Source organism: Papio anubis, chromosome 1 (genome assembly GCF_008728515.1).
Source record: "Papio anubis isolate 15944 chromosome 1, Panubis1.0, whole genome shotgun sequence".
Lineage (NCBI taxonomy): Eukaryota > Metazoa > Chordata > Mammalia > Primates > Cercopithecidae > Papio > Papio anubis.
Genome location: NC_044976.1, coordinates 13,460,219 through 13,479,816, shown reverse-complemented (window position 1 = coordinate 13,479,816; position 19,598 = coordinate 13,460,219). Strand labels below are relative to the sequence as shown.

The 19,598-nt window shown below is 51.9% G+C and overlaps 1 protein-coding gene across 6 annotated transcripts in view; it reads right to left on the bottom strand.

Moving 5' to 3' along the window:
* The window catches only part of KAZN (kazrin, periplakin interacting protein), a 1,237,957-nt gene that overhangs the window by 39,893 nt on the left and 1,178,466 nt on the right, over positions 1–19,598 (bottom strand). For 3 of the 6 annotated variants that reach the window (XM_003891151.5, XM_009198506.3, XM_009198461.4), the window contains 3 exons: positions 18,469–18,599; positions 15,129–15,179; positions 13,154–13,277 (listed from right to left, as the gene is read on the bottom strand). In XM_003891151.5, the coding sequence (XP_003891200.2) occupies positions 13,154–13,277; positions 15,129–15,179; positions 18,469–18,599 (306 nt within the window). Of the gene's footprint in view, positions 1–10,749; positions 13,278–15,128; positions 15,180–18,468; positions 18,600–19,598 lie in introns of those variants that run through there. The other 3 variants (XM_009198556.2, XM_031669678.1, XM_031669652.1) reach the window with 2 other exon arrangements.

The following is a 19,598-nucleotide window of genomic DNA, read 5'->3' as shown; positions in this document are numbered from 1 at the left end:
AGCGTGTGCACTGCAGGCCGATGCCCTTCTAGAATCTGTTAATATGTTCAGCCAGACCCACAGCATGGGGCAAAGGATCCTAGGAGGTTTCTTCCCATTTTGTGATTGAATCTTCTCTCCCTTTGTAGATGACCTTTAATCGTGATCCCTGCTCCCTGCCTTGTCTGCCTCTCTCCAGCCCTCGAATTCTGGAAATTAGAGAACAAAGCTTTATTCTAACAGCTCACGGTTTAATCAGCTTCAATCTTATCTGCCTGAAAAGTGGTGTCGTGCAACAGTCTGTTGGACCCCAATTCTTGACCTCGTTCCATCACCTTATTTTTCATTTTTTTCGAGATGGAGTCTCACTCGATTGCCCAGGCTGGAGTACAGTGGCACGATCTCGGCTCACTGCAACATCTGCCCTACGTTCAAGTGATTCTCCTGCCTCAGCCTCCCAAGTAGCTGTGATTACAGGCATGCACCACCATGCCTAGCTATTGTATTTTTAGTAGAGTCCTCACGTGACTTTGGTGAGGATGATGTTAGGATAATTTATCTCATCATCTACATCTGCATCCTCAGCCCTAAGCTCTAAGCCTGGCATATAGGAAGCATTCAGTCAGTGTTTGCTGAATGACTTAATGAGTGTACATCAAGTGCCTACCACGTGCCTGGCACAGTAGGCACTTAGTAAATGTCAGCAAGTCATATTAGCTTTCCTCATGCCCCCTGCTACCTCCCCTGCCCCCATGAAGCCAGTCTTTGTCCCCATTCCTCATTCTGAGCCCCTGTTGGCATCCCTGGGCAGGCTTGCAGCTGCTTTTCATGCTGATAACTGCACAGCTTCCCGGGATTTCTGGGATAATATGGAGTCACCCTATTGTCAGGCCCATCAAAATCTTCACCTGAAGGTGAAATCCCCAACCCCCATCTCTGAGTCCCAGATACTCCGGTAGCGACCATATAAAACAACTGAGTCACGTGGCTGCAAGCAGCTGACCCGGTCCTGTGTAGCCCTTGGGGAGCGGGGTTGGGGCTCAGGATTCCTGCAGTGACTCAAGGCCTCCAAGGGCAGTGCTGAGTGAAGACCCCTTTTCCCTTCTCCACTGCCACTCCCCAAACACTCTAAGCCCTGGGAACTCTTCTCTCGGTTGAGAAACAAGCATGGACCCCTGCTGCCTGGCCATCAGGGAGCGGAGGACAGGAGGGCCCTCCAGTGAAGGAGGATGGTGGTGAATTGAGATGGGCGCCTGCAGCCAGGCTGACCTGGGGAACTCCACAAACAGGGGAAGACCAGGGACGGTCAGAGCATGAGGTGCCCACAGAGAGAGAATCTAGACTGGAGGTGACAGAGCTGTGGGCCCTGAGACAAATTAGGGCCATGGAAATTTTCCCCCAATGGACCCTAAATTTAAAAAAAAATTAGTTGTCAAAATATAAAAGAATTAGGGTGTATTATGTGAGATTTTTGGCTTCTCTAGAAGATCCGGAGCTCTGCAAACACTGGGCTGGCGTTGCTCTGAGCAGCCTCGCTGGAGTAAGCAGAGCTGCTTCCTTTAGCTGCGGCACGTGCTGGCCCCACGTGGCCACATCACTGACCTGCCTATCCGCAGGGTCCCCACAGGCCTCTGAGTTTGCGGCATAGTTGAAATGAGGCAAGTAAGTGTCCAGCCCAGTGCTGGCGTCTGAGAGAGCCCACAAGGTGGGTCCTTGTCATTGTCACCCCAATATGTGTTTGCAGTGGGTGCTGATCTAAAACAGCAGGTGGTGACAGTAATTCCAGCTTGCTCCACGAGGTCGTGCAGTCGTGATGGCTAATGCTTGCCTGGTGCTTTACAACTAGTAAGCATGAGCTCACTGCATCCTCCCCAGAGAGGGGGGACTCAAGATTCCCAGGGACCCATTTTACAGAGGAGAAAAGTGGAGCTAAGAAAAACCAATTAGTTGTGTGCAGAGGGCACAGCCCGGACTCAGAGCCTGGGTTCCAGTTCTGTAGCAGAGATTTTCTGTCACGTGAGCCCCCGCAGCCCTGAAAGAAGCAGCTGGGATGTCTTGGATGCGTCTCTCCGTTTACTATTTTATCTTTGCAACGGCCAATATGTTTTATCTCCATTTCAAAGAAAGGGAAACTGAGGCTCAAAGGGATTTGGCATCGCACAGCTGATATGTGCCGATGCTGGGATGGAGCCTGAGGATCTAGCTCCGGAGCCCAGGCCTTTCCTCAAGCCCCTCCCTGTAGGAGGCTGATCATTTCTGCTGGGCTCAGGCTGTCACTAAGATGAGCCTGTTTCTTGCACACACGTGAAGAGATGCAAGGAATCTGGAACTGGCTCACACATTCAAGTTGCCATCAGTGACCCAGGCCTGTTCTCTCTAACCCTCCATTTGGGGACAGTCCCTCAAGGTCCTCTTGGCTTGTCTCGAGTCTCCTCCTTGCCACCACAGCTCCAGTGCCCACAGTGACAGCTGTCAGAGGCTGCTTCCTTCCCTCCTGGTCCCCATGCCCTGGCCACAGGCTCCGCACCACCCCCACAGACATCAGCCTCCTAATAAGGAAGGAAGCTGGCCTAGTATAGCACGGAACCAATTTGGATGTGACTCTGACATCTCTGGCCTGTCCCAGGGAAAGCGACTAGGCAGCTCAGAGCCACCAAAGGGCGATAAGGCACTCTGGAGGACAGGTGGCGCCAGACACCCTGGCAGCATGGACATGCCCATCCCCTGGGTCCCTGTGCCAACAGACTCAGCCCCTCTGTCTATATCTAGGACCTAGGACAGCAGCAAAATAATGAACACCCTGGGACTGGCATTTCCCAGCCAATGCGTGGGGCTCCTCTGCCTCATGCGGGTGCTGTGCATTGCTTCGGGTCCTTTCTGAGCAAAGGGGATGCTGAGCTAGAGGGGCTGCGATCACATCCGGCCTTGTGCCTGTCACCTCCCTTCTCGAGGCACACAGGGATGTCATATGAGCCACCGAGACTTCTCATGGCGAAACAACGGTGGCGTGCTTAGAGATCGCCACAGAACCACGGACAGCACCCTCGAAGCACAGAATAGTGGAGCTAAAGGGCCTGAAGAAGTCGTCTGTCCCAATAGCTCCCAGTCGGTGATCCACCGAAAGAGAGTAAAAGGCGTGGATCTGCGGTCACGTAAGTTTGGGAAACACTAGATGGGCAAAGGCAAAATATTTTTCTTCATTGCAGAACTCGTCAGAGCCTTAATAAGTGAATGATCTATCAGGGGTGGAGTTACGATGCAGTGTTTCCAAAACTTACTGATCCAGGGATTTTTTTTTTCCCCTAGTTGAGTCTTACGGTTGGAGGCAGCTCAAAGCAATGGCCAGGGAGTCCGGAGCCCTGGGTTCCAGAACCAGTGCAGACACTGATGCCCCGCTGGGCCGTGGACAAGCCCCCTCCCATCTGCAATATGAGGGGAGTGGACAAGAGACCACTGACACCCCTCTCAGCTCCCACACTCTTGCTTCCTCTGGTCCTATTCTGGGCTGGCCCCTGCAGCTTGGGCAAATTGCTGCACTTACCTGGGCCTCAGTCTTCTCATCTGTACAAAGGGCCCTGTCCTGCCCACCCCACAGGGCTGATGAGAGGCCGAAATGAGATCACCATTGCCATCATCATCGTCACTGTCATCATCATGGTGGCTAAGGTTTATTGCGCCCTGTGCTAAGCCTTGTATGCATATTGGCCTGTTTCATCCCTGCAGCCACACTCTGACCTAGTATCTTTTTACCCCTATTGTCCCCATGAAGAAACGAAGGCACAGCAGGTGAAGTCCCTTGCCTAAGGTTACCAGGTAACAAGCGTCAGGACTGAGGTTGAAACCCAGGGAGTCTGCCCAGGATGTAATCTCTTAATGCTGACGCCCATCTCCCTGTGAACTGTAAATCGCCATGACCTGGCGAGGCGTTGCTCAATGCAGTGGTGCTGTGGTTCATGGCGGAGACATTCATGGCCCTGGCCTTGTCTTACAGACTTCCAGAAATGGGGTCAGGGGCCCCATTTTCCTATTTCCTGTTCTACCAGGGTTAAGGAGGGGCTCATACTGCCCCTCAATGATAGGGAGGAGGAGTGAGCAGGGAAGCTGGGGGACACCCATGGGGAATGACTCCTCTACCAGGCTGGTGCTCCCCTCCCTTCCTGATCACAGCCCAGAGACCCCTGGAGGAGCTTGGAGAGGACGTGCCCCCTGCTTTTCTCACATACTGCCTCTCAGCTGCAGAGAGGCTACAGAACCGTCATTCACACTTATTTCAACAAGCCGAATACACTGGAGTTCAGGTCTAAAGGGCAGGGAGGCGGATGGCAGGGAGGGACCCTCCAACACGGTAGCTGCAGCCTCCCCCTTGCCGACCGCCTTCTGCGGCACATCCAGGGACTTCTCGGGTTTCACAGGCCACAGGTGGAAAACCACTGTCCTGGTCTGGTTTAGAGGCAGCCTAAGGCCCAGAGAGGGAGACCAGCTTGCCTGTGGTCACACAGCGAGTCCTTGACCAAGCTGCACACTGGGAGTCCAGAGCCGGGCTCAGGGGCCCAGGGGGTGGTGGGGCTTCTGGGTGAACAAGACCGGGCCTCCTCAGGAGCCCAAGAGCAGGGGTGGGCAGAGGCCTGCAGGCCCCTCTGTAGCAGCTCCACGTCTGACCACTTTCCAGAGTGCAGCAGCTTGGGCCGACTTGCCTCCAATTCAGGGCTCATGGTTCTGGTGTCCATGGGACATCACTGGCCCCAGACCGAGGACAGCAGGTTCACCTGATGCTTGGCAGAAGTCTCAGTCGGCCACAGGTCGGGAGGAGTTGGATGGACTCAGGCTCAGAACTCAGATCTCACTCAGGTTTGACTCCTGCTTCTGCCACTTCCTGGCTGTGCATCTCTCAGAGACTCAGGGAACCTCGCTGTGCCTGCAGTGTGGGTGCTGCTGCAACCTTCTGAGGCTGGCCTGTGGCATCAGATACTCCAGAATGCCCGTCCCCTCTGCTCAGCAGGGCCTAGCAAGGCCCCAAGCAGCAGGTTGCCTGGGGCAGCTGGCTTGGGTAAGGTTCCTCCCTTACTGGGGGGACCCTGGGGTTGCCCCGGGAAGGTGACCTCAACCTACCTTGTGATGGCCCCGGTGAGTCTGCACTCCAACACATGGGCACCATGCTGCCACCCTCAGTCTCTGCCCTATGTTACCTCCTGCGACTGCCCACACCAGGGAGCTTGTTCAATACGCACACAGCTCACAGGGCCTCGGCCTCAGACCTTCTGGTTCGGTAGCTACAGGATGGGGCCTGGGAACGATATCTTTAAAACCCAAGGCTAGGTCAGGTTTGACAACCACTGATTTCCTTGTGGTTCTCAAACCTCCTCTCTTCGTCTTTCCTTCTCACTCACTCTACCACTCGTACACTGAAGTCCGGTGTGTAACAGGTAAGTGCAGAGCCACTGACTGAGGATGGGCTAGAGCCCTGCCTGCTGATTCTTTCCTGAGCTGTGGCAACCCCTTGAGGGACTGCTGAGGAACCCCTTTGGGGTTCCATGGAACACAGTTTGCAAACCCTGTATTTTGTCAGTCTCTTCCTCTTCTGGATTAAGGGGCTGAACCCTAAAAAGCTGGCCTACTCAGGGCTCGGCCTCATCCTACCAATGAGGCTTTCATTCTGATGTTCTCTGAAGCTTTCTCTTGCTCAGTGGATCCTGGGAGGGGGCTTGGGGCCAGTGGGTGACCTGAGACTCCACAGCAAAGTTACCGAGAACAGGGACTCTGGAACCAGACTGCTAGAGGTGAATCCCAGTTCCCTAGGTGTGTGACTCCAGGCAAGAACTTCACCTCTCTGTGCCTCGGTTTGTTCATCTGTATGCTGGGGATGACATGTATTTTGGAGAGTTGCTGGAAGGATTATATGAGCGAGTATCTGGAAAGAGCTTAGAACAGTGCTTGCACAAATCAAATACTGCATAAGTGAGGCAGCCCTGACTTCCAGACCAGGCTGGCCCTGGGTTCTGACAGTAGCGTCTTAAGTGTTTCTATTCAGACCTCAGAAAGAGAATGCTGTCAGAGCTGGTGGATTCTAGGGGCAAATAACTCAAACCCTCCCTGTTCCGAGACAGAGCAGCCCAGATTCTCTTTTGTAGCAGTGCTGGAACTGCATTTGCACTCTGAGGGCTGGAGCTCACAGACCCTGGCAGCTGGAGGAACTTCACACACACAGCCTGATGCCCTGATTTTACCCCAGGGACAAGTTTTGATTTGAGTTACTGTCAGGCTCAAGATGTGTTAAGCTGCTTTTCACACTTTTTTTTCCTATCTCCCATTAAACTTAAATCCTCAAGTTACAAATTACAGAGAATAGTAATCATCGGGCCAGCCCTTTTCAGTCTCCAAAAACACATTCAGTTCTCATTTCTGAACCTATGAGGTGGGGAGGGTAATTACACCCATTTTATAGATGTGTACACTGAGGCTCATAGGTTAAACAACTTACTTAGAATCAGGTGTGGGGCCAGAACTGGGAGTGCTTATCCAGGTATGGCCTGGAAGCCACTGTTGGGCTGCAAGGGTCCTCTGGATGGGGGCACAAATGACTTCCCAAAGGCAAATCTTCTGTTGAGGATTCTGGAAGCACGGCACGCAATTTTACAGATTCTCTTGTATTGGTGCAATTAACAGCTACTTACTGGTAACCATTAAGAAAGCAATTAGGAATTTTCAAAACCTAAAACTCAGAAATGCAAACAAGCTACCAGCCAGTGTTTTCTGGGCACTGTGATTCAGAAGCATGGTTTCTGTACACAGCCTGGCAACGTCCATCACAAAGCCCTCCAAGGCACATGCTAGGTCATCAGAGGCCCTGCCATTTTCCAGATGAATAGGCCAAGATTTTCCCTTGCTGCTATGCCTGCATCAATCCCCTTGGGATCATTTTCTCATGGATTCAGTTTGTTGCCCTATAGAGTACCGTGCTGCATATTTGCATATTTTCCAGCCATGGGGCTTTGAGACATCATGCAACTGTGGTTCAGGTATGAAATATCCATACCTAGGCTGGGTGCGGTGGCTCACGCCTGTAATTCCAGCACTTTGGGAGGCTGAGGTGGGTGGATCACCTGAGGTCCGGAGTTCGAAATCAGCCTGGCCAACATGGCAAAACCCCATCTCTACTAAAAATACAAAAAGTAGCCGGGTGTGGTGATGTATGCTTGTAGTCCCAGCTACTAGAGAGCCTGAGGTGGGAGGATCACTTGAACCCAGGATACAAAGGTTGCAGTGAGCCGAGATTGCGCCACTGCATTCCAGCCTGGGCGACACAGTGAGACTGTCTCAAAAAAAACAAACAAAAAAAGGAATATCCATATCCTATTTGCCATCCCAGACTTATACCCTCAATTTGCCTACAGGGGGACACTTCTTTAGTGAAATACCATGACCTTGATATTTAAATAACTCCTTTTTTTTTTTTTTTTTTTTTGAGACGGAGTCTCGCTGTGTCGCCCAGGCTGGAGTGCAGTGGCCAGATCTCAGCTCACTGCAAGCTCCGCCTCCCGGGTTTACACCATTCTCCTGCCTCAGCCTCCCGAGTAGCTGGGACGACAGGCGCCCGCCACCTCGCCTGGCTAGTGGTTTTTTTTTTTTTTTTTTTTTTTGTATTTTTAGTAGAGACGGGGTTTCACTGTGTTAGCCAGGATGGTCTCGATCTCCTGACCTCGCGATCAGCCCGTCTCGGCCTCCCAAAGTGCTGGGATTACAGGCTTGAGTCACCGCGCCCGGCCGATATTTAAATAACTTCTAACATACAAACTGCTAAGATATTTGTTAAGTTTTGGGCATTATTTTGTAATGCAGAATTATGAATATACTTTTATAAAGAATAAGCTGATATGTGTTCCCTATTCATTCTTCATTACCACCAGGTTCTGTAACCACTGGAAAATGGGGCCAGGGACTGGGGCATATTTTGCCCTGCCCAGTGGGGGTCCAACTGGAAAAAGCCTAGAAGCCATCTGGGGAGTGTAGGAAGTCCACTTTGTGAAAATGCAAGTTTTGGAGGAAAAAGCCCAGAGATATTTATAAATAATAGACAGGGTCTCACTCTGTCACCCAGGCTGGGATGCAGTGGCTCGATCTCGGCTCATTGCAGCCTTGACATCCCGAGCTCAAGGGATGCTGCAGCCTCATCCTCTGGAGTAGCTGGGACTATAGGCGTGTGCCACCACACTTGGCTAATTTTTGGCCCAGAGGTTTTTTTAAAAATCATTTTGTCAAATGACTGATGTCCCCCACGGTTCAGGCTCGCTCTGCCTGGATTCCCCAGGAGCCCAGGTTGAGTGACAGGTATGACATGTGTCACAGGTGCAGGGCGGCTCCTGGACTGCAGGCTCATGCTGTGGTGGGGAAGGGTGCCACAGAGCTCCCTGGGTGTGGGGAGCTGCACTACCCCTCAGGATCTGCAGCTCTGGTACAGCCGGGGGTTTGACTGCAGGGCCAATGGAGGTGATTCGGTTCCTGACTTGGCCAGGAAGAGGAAGGGAGAGCTGGCGCTGGACAGCAGCCGGTTTCTGCTCTGATTCCCCCGCTGATTCCTCTCTAGGGGTGAGCTTTCTGGGCCTGCGGGCAAAAGGCTGATGCGAATAGACTCAGTCATGAAAGTGACGCAGTGCAAGGCTGTGTCAGAGGCTACTGGTGGGCGAGGGGCCTTGAAACCAGGCCCAGATGACGCTCTGAAGATGCCCCCCAGGGAGAAGGCCCAGCTGCTTGGTGGTAGCCCCTCACTGCTCAGATGGTGGAGTGGTTCAGGGCACAAACTCTGTAGCCAAAACTCCATAGTTTGAGGCCCAGTTCTATAGTCTCCTGGCTCCATGACCTCAGATGAGTTACTCAACCTCTGTTTTCTCATCAGTGACAGGCTGTTGGGAGGGTTAACTGAGTTAATATGTGTAAATTGCATAGCATGGACCCTGGCCTGTGGTAAATGCCTAACCAATGTTAGATACTATTATTGTTATTGTTATTATTGGTTACAGCTGTTTTAGCCTGCCAACGTGGGTAGGAGGAGCACACAGACGGGCCACTGAGTACAGTCATGCAGGTTGTGTACTGAAAAACCAGGACACCATTCACGTGGTAGCCTGGAGAATGGCACCTTCTGCAGTAATGCAGTGCACAACCTGTGCAGCTGGTATGCTGGCCCTGGATGCCCTGGGCAGCCGTACTCCAATTTCTGACTAATAGGTACCATTTGAAGTTGGAGCAAAGTCCTGGAGAAGATTCTTTCTTTCTTTCTTTCTTTCTTTCTTTATTTTTGAGATGGAGTCTCACTCTGTCACCCAGGTTGGAGTGCAGTGGTGCAAACTCAGCTCACTGCAAGCTCCAACTCCCGGGTTCACACCATTCTCCTGCCTCAGCCTCCCTGGAGAAAATTCTTTTAACAAAAGAGGTACGGTGGCTTTTGAGTGGAGCTACGAAGACCCAAATAAGGTGTGGCCCAGCTCTTGAGAAGGTCCCAGGATGAGGCACAATAGCTAGGACGCTGGCCAAGTTATTCCTCTCTGGGCCAAAGTTTTTTGCCATGTGTCCAGCATGAGAGATGGGGTTCATTTTGAGAGGGCAAAAAGGCTTTATTCTTGTATGCCAACTGCGATTGACTGGCCGTGGCTATCTGAGGCTATGTAAAGTGAGAAATCAGAGGCCACTTTGGGATAGGCAGGAAGGGCTCTTCAATTGATTTGTGATGTCTGCATGGGGCCAGGGAGAGGGGAGTAGGGGCATGCGTGTGGCCACACTTGCCCTCCTCAGATCAGCTCAGCGATTCTAATCCTGGCAACCCTTTAGAATCACCCGAGGAGATTTAAATACACTTCGATTCCAGGAATATGGCCTGGCATGAGTATTTTTTTCCCCTAAGGTGTGGTCAGGCTGAGAACTGCTGGGGTAGATGGCCCTAAGCTCCTTGTCACCCAGGGCTTTCCCGGCCTTCCCAATCCTACCACATCCACTTGCATCCTCACTCACTGGCGGCTCATTTTAACCTCAGCACGCTCTCTGTATTACATAGCGTTATGCTTTCTTCCTGCAGAGGTGGGAGGGGACTTAAAAGCCAGTCCTCCATCAGTCTTATTGCTGGGGAGAACTTTTTTTTCAGTTGGGAGATAGAGGTTGAGGGTACTGATTATGTCAGGCTTTGGGGTAACCTGGGTATCCTCTTCTTGGGACATACAGTGGAGTCTCACCGGGGGAGGCCTGAGTTTTGTATCTGGGGGGTTCTCTTGGGGCTAGGAAAAGCCTGGCTCACTCTGGCTTCAATCAAGGAAGCCTGTGGCTCCCTCTCTGTCTCCCTGAAGTTCCTCTCGGTCCTCCAGGGAGGGTGGGATCATGGGACGTGCAGAGGCCCACTGAGGTCTGCGGGAAGTAACATGCCCCAATGCACAGGCTCCTCTGGGGCCTCTGGAAGGAGCTCAGGGGGGAGAAGGAAGCAGATGAAAGCTGACTGGGGCCACTAAGCTCCACAATGCAGGGTGCCAGGTGGGGGGTGGTGCATTTGGACCACAGGGCAGCCCTCCGAATTACAGTCAGGGCAGCAGAGGCGAGATGCTTCTGGGAGGCGACCCCGGCTCGGCCCCCCAAGGGCCCCGAATCCAGCCAGCTTTCCTCGGCCCCTCCCATCCCCCCTCCCAGAACCCAGCCCTGGAAGTCCAAGGAGCAGGTCGTGCCAGCCTGTGCCTCCCAGAGGGGCACAGCCTCCCACCCGGAGCCAAATAGAAGCAATCAAATAACATAGAATTCGATAATATTTTAAAATAAGCTTTATTTAGATTTTTTTTTAATATTTTATATTTGCATCCATGCCTTCGAGAAGCCTTTCCCACGGGAAAGGTTATTTTCATCTAATGTTACCCATAACTCATTCGCTATTTGACGTAGTTCTCTTAAATAAATCATCCTTTAGTAACTCTTAGAATTATCTCCTAATTTACAAAAACTGAAATGAAAAGGAACTACTAAATCATTACCAGGAGTGGTTGCAATCTTATTTTCTTGTAAGTAAAGGGAAAACAATAAAAATCAACCAAAAATGAAATTCATGGGCGAGAAAAGTATTTTCTAAAATCTCTCTCCATGGAGAAAGATGGCAGCTCGGGCCGCTCCCCCTCACCCCTAGGCTCGGTTAAACAGTTTGGCCAAAGGAGGACAGAAGAGCCCTTATGAGGGCCTCTGCCTGCTTGCTCTTTGCTGACCTCTGGACCAGGTCAGAAGGAAAGTGTGGTTTGTTCTTGAGGCTTTGGACACAATGTCCCATCCCTTCTGATAGAGACACTCTAGCATTTGAAAATCTCTAGCTTCTTTTTAAGAGCTGAAAATGTTACCATTAGCAGAAAGCACAACTACGGTTGTCTAGAGGTGTGGGTTGAGCTGTTAGTTGTTAAGGATGGGCAGAAGCAAAAGAAAAAGGAAATTGAGTCTTAGGCCTTGGGCAGACCTAGCTGAGCAGCTCACACGTCCTCCGTCCCCCAGTATTAAAATGCACACAGTTCCTTTGCTGGTGAAGCCTCTTTGGGGCCAACGCCACCCCCGGAATAGGCAGACGTTCCTGCCAGCCCTCCTCTCCTGGGGTGGGTAGGCTCAGGCTGCCGTGACAAGTTGGGGCACAGAGTCCAAGGGATCCTGGGAGGTTCTAAGTGTGGACGATGGAACCAACGAGAATGGGGAGAGTGGAGGGCTCAGGTGCTGGACTCTGTGTCCCCACTGTGGCCCTCCTCTTGAAGTGGGTGCCTCCCCTAATGACACCTGCCTGGCCCACCTGCATCGTAAACCCAGGACAAGAAAGACGCAGCTGCAGGGAGGAACAGATGCCGCTGGAGGCCCCTCGGGGAACAGACTCAGGCCAGGGTCCCACTGGTCGTACCCTTGGATGTGCGGCAGGCTGTCTCGCCCTGAACTCAACCTCTCTCAAAACACAGACCCAAAGAAGAGGATCATGACTGTCAGCACGCTGCTCACTGAGGTCGCGTTCTGTATGTCAGATAAATAAATATAGAGAGAAAGGCCCGGAGGGAGCTCTGGGTGGGAAGAAGGTGGAGGACACTTCCATGCATGGGCAGGAGAACAGGGGAGACAGAGAGACAGGGAGAGAGAAGAGAAAACAGAAAAAGCAAGCTTTGAAATCCAATGGTCCCTGGGTTCTGGCCACCCTAAACTACTTTGCACAGTTGGGTAGCAGCATGATAACAGAACAGACAAGTCAACAGAGACACCCACCTCCCGCCCACCCCATGGAAAAATAGACATTCCAATATTTATGTAATAATTTAGATAGAATAAGTTTTCAGCATTTGTGCAAATAAATTAAACGAAACAATTTTCTTTTTTTTTTTTTCATAAAGAAAGAAACGGCAACGCAATTTAAAAACCGGTAGGCCGTTAAAAAGAGCCCGTTTGACCTCTGACAAACCCAGCCAAGACAAGGCCCCTTGGCCGGGCTCCCGAGTCTCTGTGGAGAGCGGACCTTACCCTGACGACGATGGCGTTTTGTGGTTAAAGTGACTTGGACGCACCCCCAGGACAGGGTCTGGTCCCACACGTTCACACCAGCGGGGCGGGAGGGGGGACATCAAAAACAGACCACATCCTCTGCCAGACGGGCTCCAGGAGTAGCGGTTCGGACGAGGGACATTTACAAGCACGGAGTGCACAATAGTTTTGTTATTTACAAATACACAGCAGTCCTTCAAGTTTTCAAGTTTCATAAAAAGGAGGAGGGGAGGAGAAAGGGGGAAAAACAAAAACAAAAACAAACCGACGAACCAAACAAAAAGAAAAAAAAAAAGAAAATCGAACATTGAAGAAAAATAATAAACCAGATTAACAACACAACGGTATCGCTCCAAAGACGACAGAGAGTTGACAGGTTCACACACGGTTTGCGGTATGTACATCAATTACAGAGGTGGCGACGCAGGGGAGAGAGGTTCACACTCGTGTTTTCGCTTGTTAGAGGCGCTCGGCCACACCCAGCACCCGTGTGTGCCAGCGCACACGTGCACACGCACCCCACGCACGGCCACATGCGCACCCACGCTCGCTTGCACACACGCCCACACGCACAGACACGCCTGCGGGCAGCAGGCGCAGGGGAGCGCGTATCACCAGTCCGCGTCCTCCTCTATGTAATAATCAGGGGCGGTACCATCAAAGAGGCCGGGGTCGAGGGACTTCCGCTGCTTCCCTCTGGCGAAGACGCGGGAGATGGAGCCGAATCCCATCTTCTCTTTCTTCTTTTTCCGTTTTTGGTCTTCAAGATCCTCTAGTGACTGAGGAGTCAGGAGCCACGTGGCAGAGGGTGGGGGAGAAGGAGAAAGGCGAGCTTAGCTGGGGTGCAGACTGCAGTGGATGGGATCCGGGGCGGGGAAGGCCTCTCTGAGTTTTAAACCAGTGGGGTCAGGGACGGGCTGGGATGGTTAAGCCACCTCCAGGGCTGGAATGCCAAGGCCAGCCCCTCATTCACTGAGCAAACATGGGTCAGTCACAGAGCCTCTCAGGGACAACAGTAAGACCCTTCCAAGATTGCCACGAGGATGTTGCTAAAGAGAGGATAAAGACCCTGAGAACAGGCCAGGCATGGTGGCTCACACTTGTAATTCCAGCACTTTGGGAGGCCGAGGCGGGTGGATCACCTGGGGTCGGGAGTTCGAGACCAGCCTGGTTAACATGGTGAAACCCCGTCTCTACTAAAAATACAAAATTAGCCAGGCGTGGTGATAGGCACCTGTAATCCCAGCTACTCGAGAGGCTGAGGCAGGAGAATCACTTGAACCCAGGAGACGGAGGCTGTGGTGAGCCAGGATCGTGCCACTGCACTGCAGCCTGGGCGACAGAGTGAGACTCCGTCTCAAAAAAAAGAAAAAAGAAAAAGACTCCAAGGACGGTGTCTGGTGTACCACAGGCATTCAGTCTATGTGAGCAGCTGTGGTCATTTGTACTATAATAACATTGTTTAAATTATATTGTTTAAATTCCATTTGCCCACAACTTTCAGGTGCTTCTTGAGGGCTTATAGGAGGATGTCCGTGCACTCGGCCACTGACCGTGGTCACGTCCACGATGCGAGGCCATAGGGAGGAAAGGCAGCCACAGGCCCTGTCTGCCGTGTCAGGGCACTAAGCACACAGTGACATGGGCAAGGGGGCCTGGGAGAGTCCGGAAAATGTGGAGGAGTCTGGAGCCTGTGTCAGCCGAGGACAAGGGCTAGGCACTTGCCCTGGACAGTATGGCCACTGCGGGTTCCAGTTCCGATCATGACTCTACCTGTGGAACCCTGGAAAGCACCCCAGCTGCTCTGAGGCGCTTTCTTGTCTGTGACGTGGGAAAAGAATATTAGATGATGGTGGTGGTGGTGATGGTAAGGTCTACTCTGCCCTTCTGTTAGGGACACTACAGGCATCTGGGTGGTATCTGCAGGCGAGTTTTGCAAACCGCCAAGTGCTTCACACAAAGACATATGGTGGCATCATGCATAACTGGGGCGGGGCTTAGACTAGACTCATGGTTCCCCCAATACTTAGGGATTTCCTGAATTCCAGGCCCCACCCTGTACCTGGTGGATCAGAATCTCTAGGGCAAATGGCCCAGGAATCTGCATTTGAACCACTTCCCTGGTGGTCTCCGATGCAGATGGGTGCTGTGCAGACCCACAGGTGGGGACCCCAGGACTAGAAAGAAGACTTCGGAGACCCCTGCAGACCCTCAGATTCACGTTGTTTGTCCTCCCTGCAGCCCCCTCCTCATTCTGATGACAGAATATAAAAAATGTTAAGAATGAATCAAGTTTCTAGGAGCACAAAGAGCCCACTGCCTGGGCTATGAGCTTTTCAATAATAATGGGAATTTTATAGAGCTGGCTGCCAGGGTAAGCCATGGCTAGGGCATCAGGACAGAGGACATGTGTGCACTCGGTAGCTCCACAGCCCTGCAGGGCACAGGGCCAGGTGGACCCAGGTGCTGAGCCTGGCTCAGGCCCCAGCCCACCTGAGACTCTGGAAGTGGCATAAATCCTCTCCACCTTGGGTATGCAGCATGGATGTGGGCTCAGGGGAACAGAAAGTGAAGTCACAGTCAAGGTGGGGTGGAGGGAGGGCCCAAGTGGCCAGGGAGGGGACACCTACCTGTACAATAGGGTTGTGCAGGTTCTTCTGAACTGGGCCGGGACTGTCGCCCTGTAGCCAGAGGAGAAGAGGAAGATGAAACAGCAGAGACATGTGACACAGGAGAGCAGAGGTGGCCCGTGCAGTGTGGGGCCTTCCGTAGAAGGATGCCATCCCTCAGGGACCACCCTGCCTCTGAAGTCGGGAGCCCACCCCCCATCTCCTGAAGCAGATACCCCCAGATGGCTTATTGTTGGGGCCTAGAATTTCCCCAGAGGCCCTGGGGTCCTCTCCTGCCTGGTCTGGCCTCTCAACCCCCAACATCTTCTGACCAACAAATCAGCCACTCCAGGGCGTCTAAGTTCCTGTCCCCATCAGTCCACTGACTTAGAGCTAGAGCTTGGTTAGACTTGGTGCTTTTCATAAAGAAATGTAGTTTTATAGAAAAAGCACAAAATAAAGAATGTTGGGACAGAAACAAACTTAGGAGACCATGTAGCCTCTGTCTTCCCCTACAACCAACACAGTGAATCTCTCTTTGTGCAGAGGCAGGCAGGACTCGTTAGCCCTATTCACAGATATCAACAGAGGCAGCAGACAGTCCACTACCATGGAGCTAATTAGATGCAGAGCTACAACTCGAAGTGGGGACTGTCAGATTCCTCCTGGCACAGTGCTCCTTCCAGGCAGGAGCTCCAGGGTAATGCACACTTGGTCCTGAGCTTTGGGCTGTCCCAGAAGAGGTCTGAGCTCCTTCCCTTTTTCCTAGGGGGCCTCAGACAGGTCCCTAGGATGGGCATTTAGGATATTTCCATTGTGTTGCCAGCTCTGCCCTAGGTGGGTGCGGAGGGAAGCCTTAATAGCCTGCGGGGGTACAAAAGCCTTCACTACATCCCAGAATCAGTCTGTCCTGCCTGGAGCCCACAGATCCTTTGGATCAAAACAGTCATTACTAGGGAGACGCCTGGTGGTTATTTCTGACTCCTGGTGGTTATTTCTGGAATTGCAAGCATAATGCCAAGGTCCATCAACCTTCTCCAACCTCTCTATGCTGAGTCCCTACTTCTGCTCTAAATGAGTGGCCAGAGGGTGAGAGGATGAGGCAGTCATTAGTCCAGGCTGCACTATTCTTGCTGGTGGAGGTCAGATGCCCAAGGCAAAGGGTTACCTGTAGCTATTTTCGGGCTCTTCCTGGCTTACCTTTGTGCACACCTGTTGAGATGGGGGGATAAAAGGGGTTGAAGAAGTGAGGGAATTTAATGAATGGTAGTTTAGTCTTCAGTCTCAAGGTTTGCAAACAGAACCCATTCTGAAGGCAGCTAAAATAGTTCCAATCTGGATAGGAACATCTTTGCCAAATCTATGGGTAAAGAGAATGGGGCCTGCTCACTGAAACGCCTGTATGCAGACAAATCAAAGCACCCATTTCCTGGCAGCAGGCATGTGCCAAGGCTATGGTGGGCAAAAGGCCAGGGCTGGGTCAAGTGCAATTCAAGAGGCCTTTGGAGAACTCCTTCTGCAGAATGAGATTTTTCCAGCAGCATTTCTGTTGCCAGAGTCCCCATGGGCCCACCATGAGAAGGCAAAATATGGCCATGGGAGGAAGGTATTCTCAATTGGGATGAGAATGGTGCAGGGACACTGCTGGTTCTAGATGTAATTCCACAGTGGTCCTTCAGAATCAGGGAATGGATGTCAGAGACCCCTCTAGTGGCCCAGCTTCCTTGCCTTGGTTCTGTTAGTCAAGATAGCCTTTGTCAGTAGGATTCTCTCCTGGGGACAAGAGAAGAACATACTGCTTCCTTAAAGCACCAGTATAAAATAGAGACTCCCGCTGGGTGCAGTGGCTCATGCTTATAATCCCAGCACTTTGGGAGGCTGAGATCAGGTGTTCAAGATCGCCTGAGGTCAGGTGTTCAAGACAAGCCTGGCCAACATGGTGAAATCTCATCTCTACTAAAAATACAAAAATTAGCCGGGTGTGGTGGCAGGCACCTGTAATGTTGGCTGCTCAGGAGGCTGAGGTAGGACAATTGTTTGAACCTGGGAGGTAGAGGCTGCAGTGAGCTGAGACTGCGTCAATGAACTCCAGCCTGGGTGACAAGAGTGAAATTCCATCACACACACACACAAATAAATAAAATAAAACAATAAAAAAGAGAATCCCAGCCTTGAGCAGGGCTCCAGGCAGCAAATGACCTTTTTCCCACTCTGAGGAGGCCGTCTAAGGTCCCCGGGTCAGCAATCCCTGCCGCCCACCTCAGCAGACTGAGGTAGCTTCTCTGAATTTTAGTCTTCGCTATTTTTATAAGCACTTTTCATTGTTATTGTGGATTGAAAAAAATGGTTCCATCATTATGACTCATCTATAGGAAAGTGATTGATTTTTACACATTGATTTCCAAGCAGCACTGTTATGTACATGCTTATTATTCGTTCTAATAGCTTTTCAAGTTATTCTCTTGAGTTTTCCAGGTAGAGAATCATGTCATTGGCAACTAATGGTTTTGTCCAATGTGTTCACCTCATTTCTTTTTTATTATCTATTTCGCTGGTTAATAAAGTGGCATTAACTGTGTTTTGGGAAAAGCCATCTTGTGCATTTCAGGATCTAACCCTGTGATGTCTCTGTCTTTAGGATATGGTAGAGGGGAGCCTCTGCATTACCAACTGTGTGACAGAACACGAATTCAAGGTGGTCTCCACACCCGGACCTCAATATTTCATGTTAGAGCCTGGACATGGCTTCCGACTGTCCTCAGAAGCTCGACCCATCTTCATTTACTCCCTCACTGTTGCAGAGCCCATCTGTCTGCCCCACTAGTCATCAAGAGCTAGGCAGCTAGGGCCTCTGCCTCCTGGGAGCTGGTGCCCAGCATGCAATCACAAGTGTTTGATGAAATAAGCAAAGGAAACAAACTTAGACCATATTCACACGCCTCTCCAGAGGCGATTCATGCCAAGACTCCTGGATCAGGATGGAGAGCTGGCTCTAAAGGGAAATGAGGCTGTGCTGGGGAGGCCCTGAGCTCTGGAAGGTAATGCGTGGGAGGAGAAGCCCACAGTCCCAGACAGGGCCCACTGGGGCAGAGTTCCAGGCTGCGCCTGCGGCCGACCCAGGCCCACTTCCTCTGGATTCTCCTCACCCTCCCGGACACAAGGAGCAAATGGGCCTCATTCCTTTTTCTCCCCACATCCATCGCTTCTTGCAAAAGGAAAGAACAGAACAGGAAATGCATTCGCCAGAGTGCTCCCTGGGTGGACGAGAGGAAACAGCGAGTATGGCTTCACCCCGCCACCCCCACCCCTGTGGTTTCCGGGCAGGGCCCAGGGGCCCAGGCCCCGCTGCTGCTGGCCTTACGTTGCAGAGGGAGTGCGTCCGGTGTCGAGGGGAGTTGATGTCGCTAGGTGTGGATGACCGGTCGCCTTCGGCGGCAGATGCGTCGGAGATGACAGAGGGCTGCCGGGAGTGGCAGGGGCTCACCCTGACCGCTGGAAAGCAGGGACAGCTGGTGAGTGAGGGATGGAGAGAATGTCCTCGCCTGTGCTGCCTTGGCGGTTATTCCACCCAACATCCCCGTTCTGCAGATGGGAACACTGAGGTGTAGAAAAGGGAAGAGACTTGCCTGGTTCTCCAACCCCCTACTCCACGGCTCCACACATTCCCATAGAGCCACTGCTGGGAAGAACCTCCCATAGCCTTTGGATCCAATGAACCCTCCTCCACCAGCATGAACGAGGAGAAGACGTGGAAGTTTTCAAGTCTTCTTCTCATTCCAAGTTCAAGTCTCCTCGTTTCCAAGTCCAATACAGGAAAGTGCTTGATGTTTATAAATGCATTTCTAAGGAGCACTGTGATGCATTAATACTTGAGTACTCTGTGACTCTGTTCACATGCTCCCACCACCTGGACATTCCTAGACCTGGTGCAATCCTAACCACTGCCCCCAATCGGTTTCCCAAATGAGAAACCTAAAGGCCACCACCACTTTCTCTCTTTCCCCCATATCCCACAACCAGTCAGTAGCAGCAGCTCCAAAACATTGCCCCAAACCTGCCTGCTTCTCTCCCACCGCATTGCCACCACTGACTCTCGCCTGGAAGACCACGTGGCCTCCTGGTGGGTCGCGTCGACTCCACTGTACACACCAGAGCATGAGCCACCAGCATCTCATCTCTCTTCCTCCTGGCCTCCAAGGTGGCCTGATGTGCCACGGTCCTGCCTACCCCAACAGCCAAGGCTCGAGCCACATCAGCCTTCTGACTGCCTGAGACAGGTCATATCCCCTTGCCTTGGTCTCTGCCATTCCTGTTGCCCATCAGGGGCACCGTCATCCTCCAGGTCTCAGTCTGTCCCGGGAGGCCTTCCCCAGTACTCAGCTCTCCCTACTTTGCCTTGTTGTTTCTCATCAAAGTGACTGTTTTTGGCTGGGCACGGTGGCTCACGCCTGTAATCTCAGCACTTTGGGAGGCCGAAGAGGGAGGACTGCA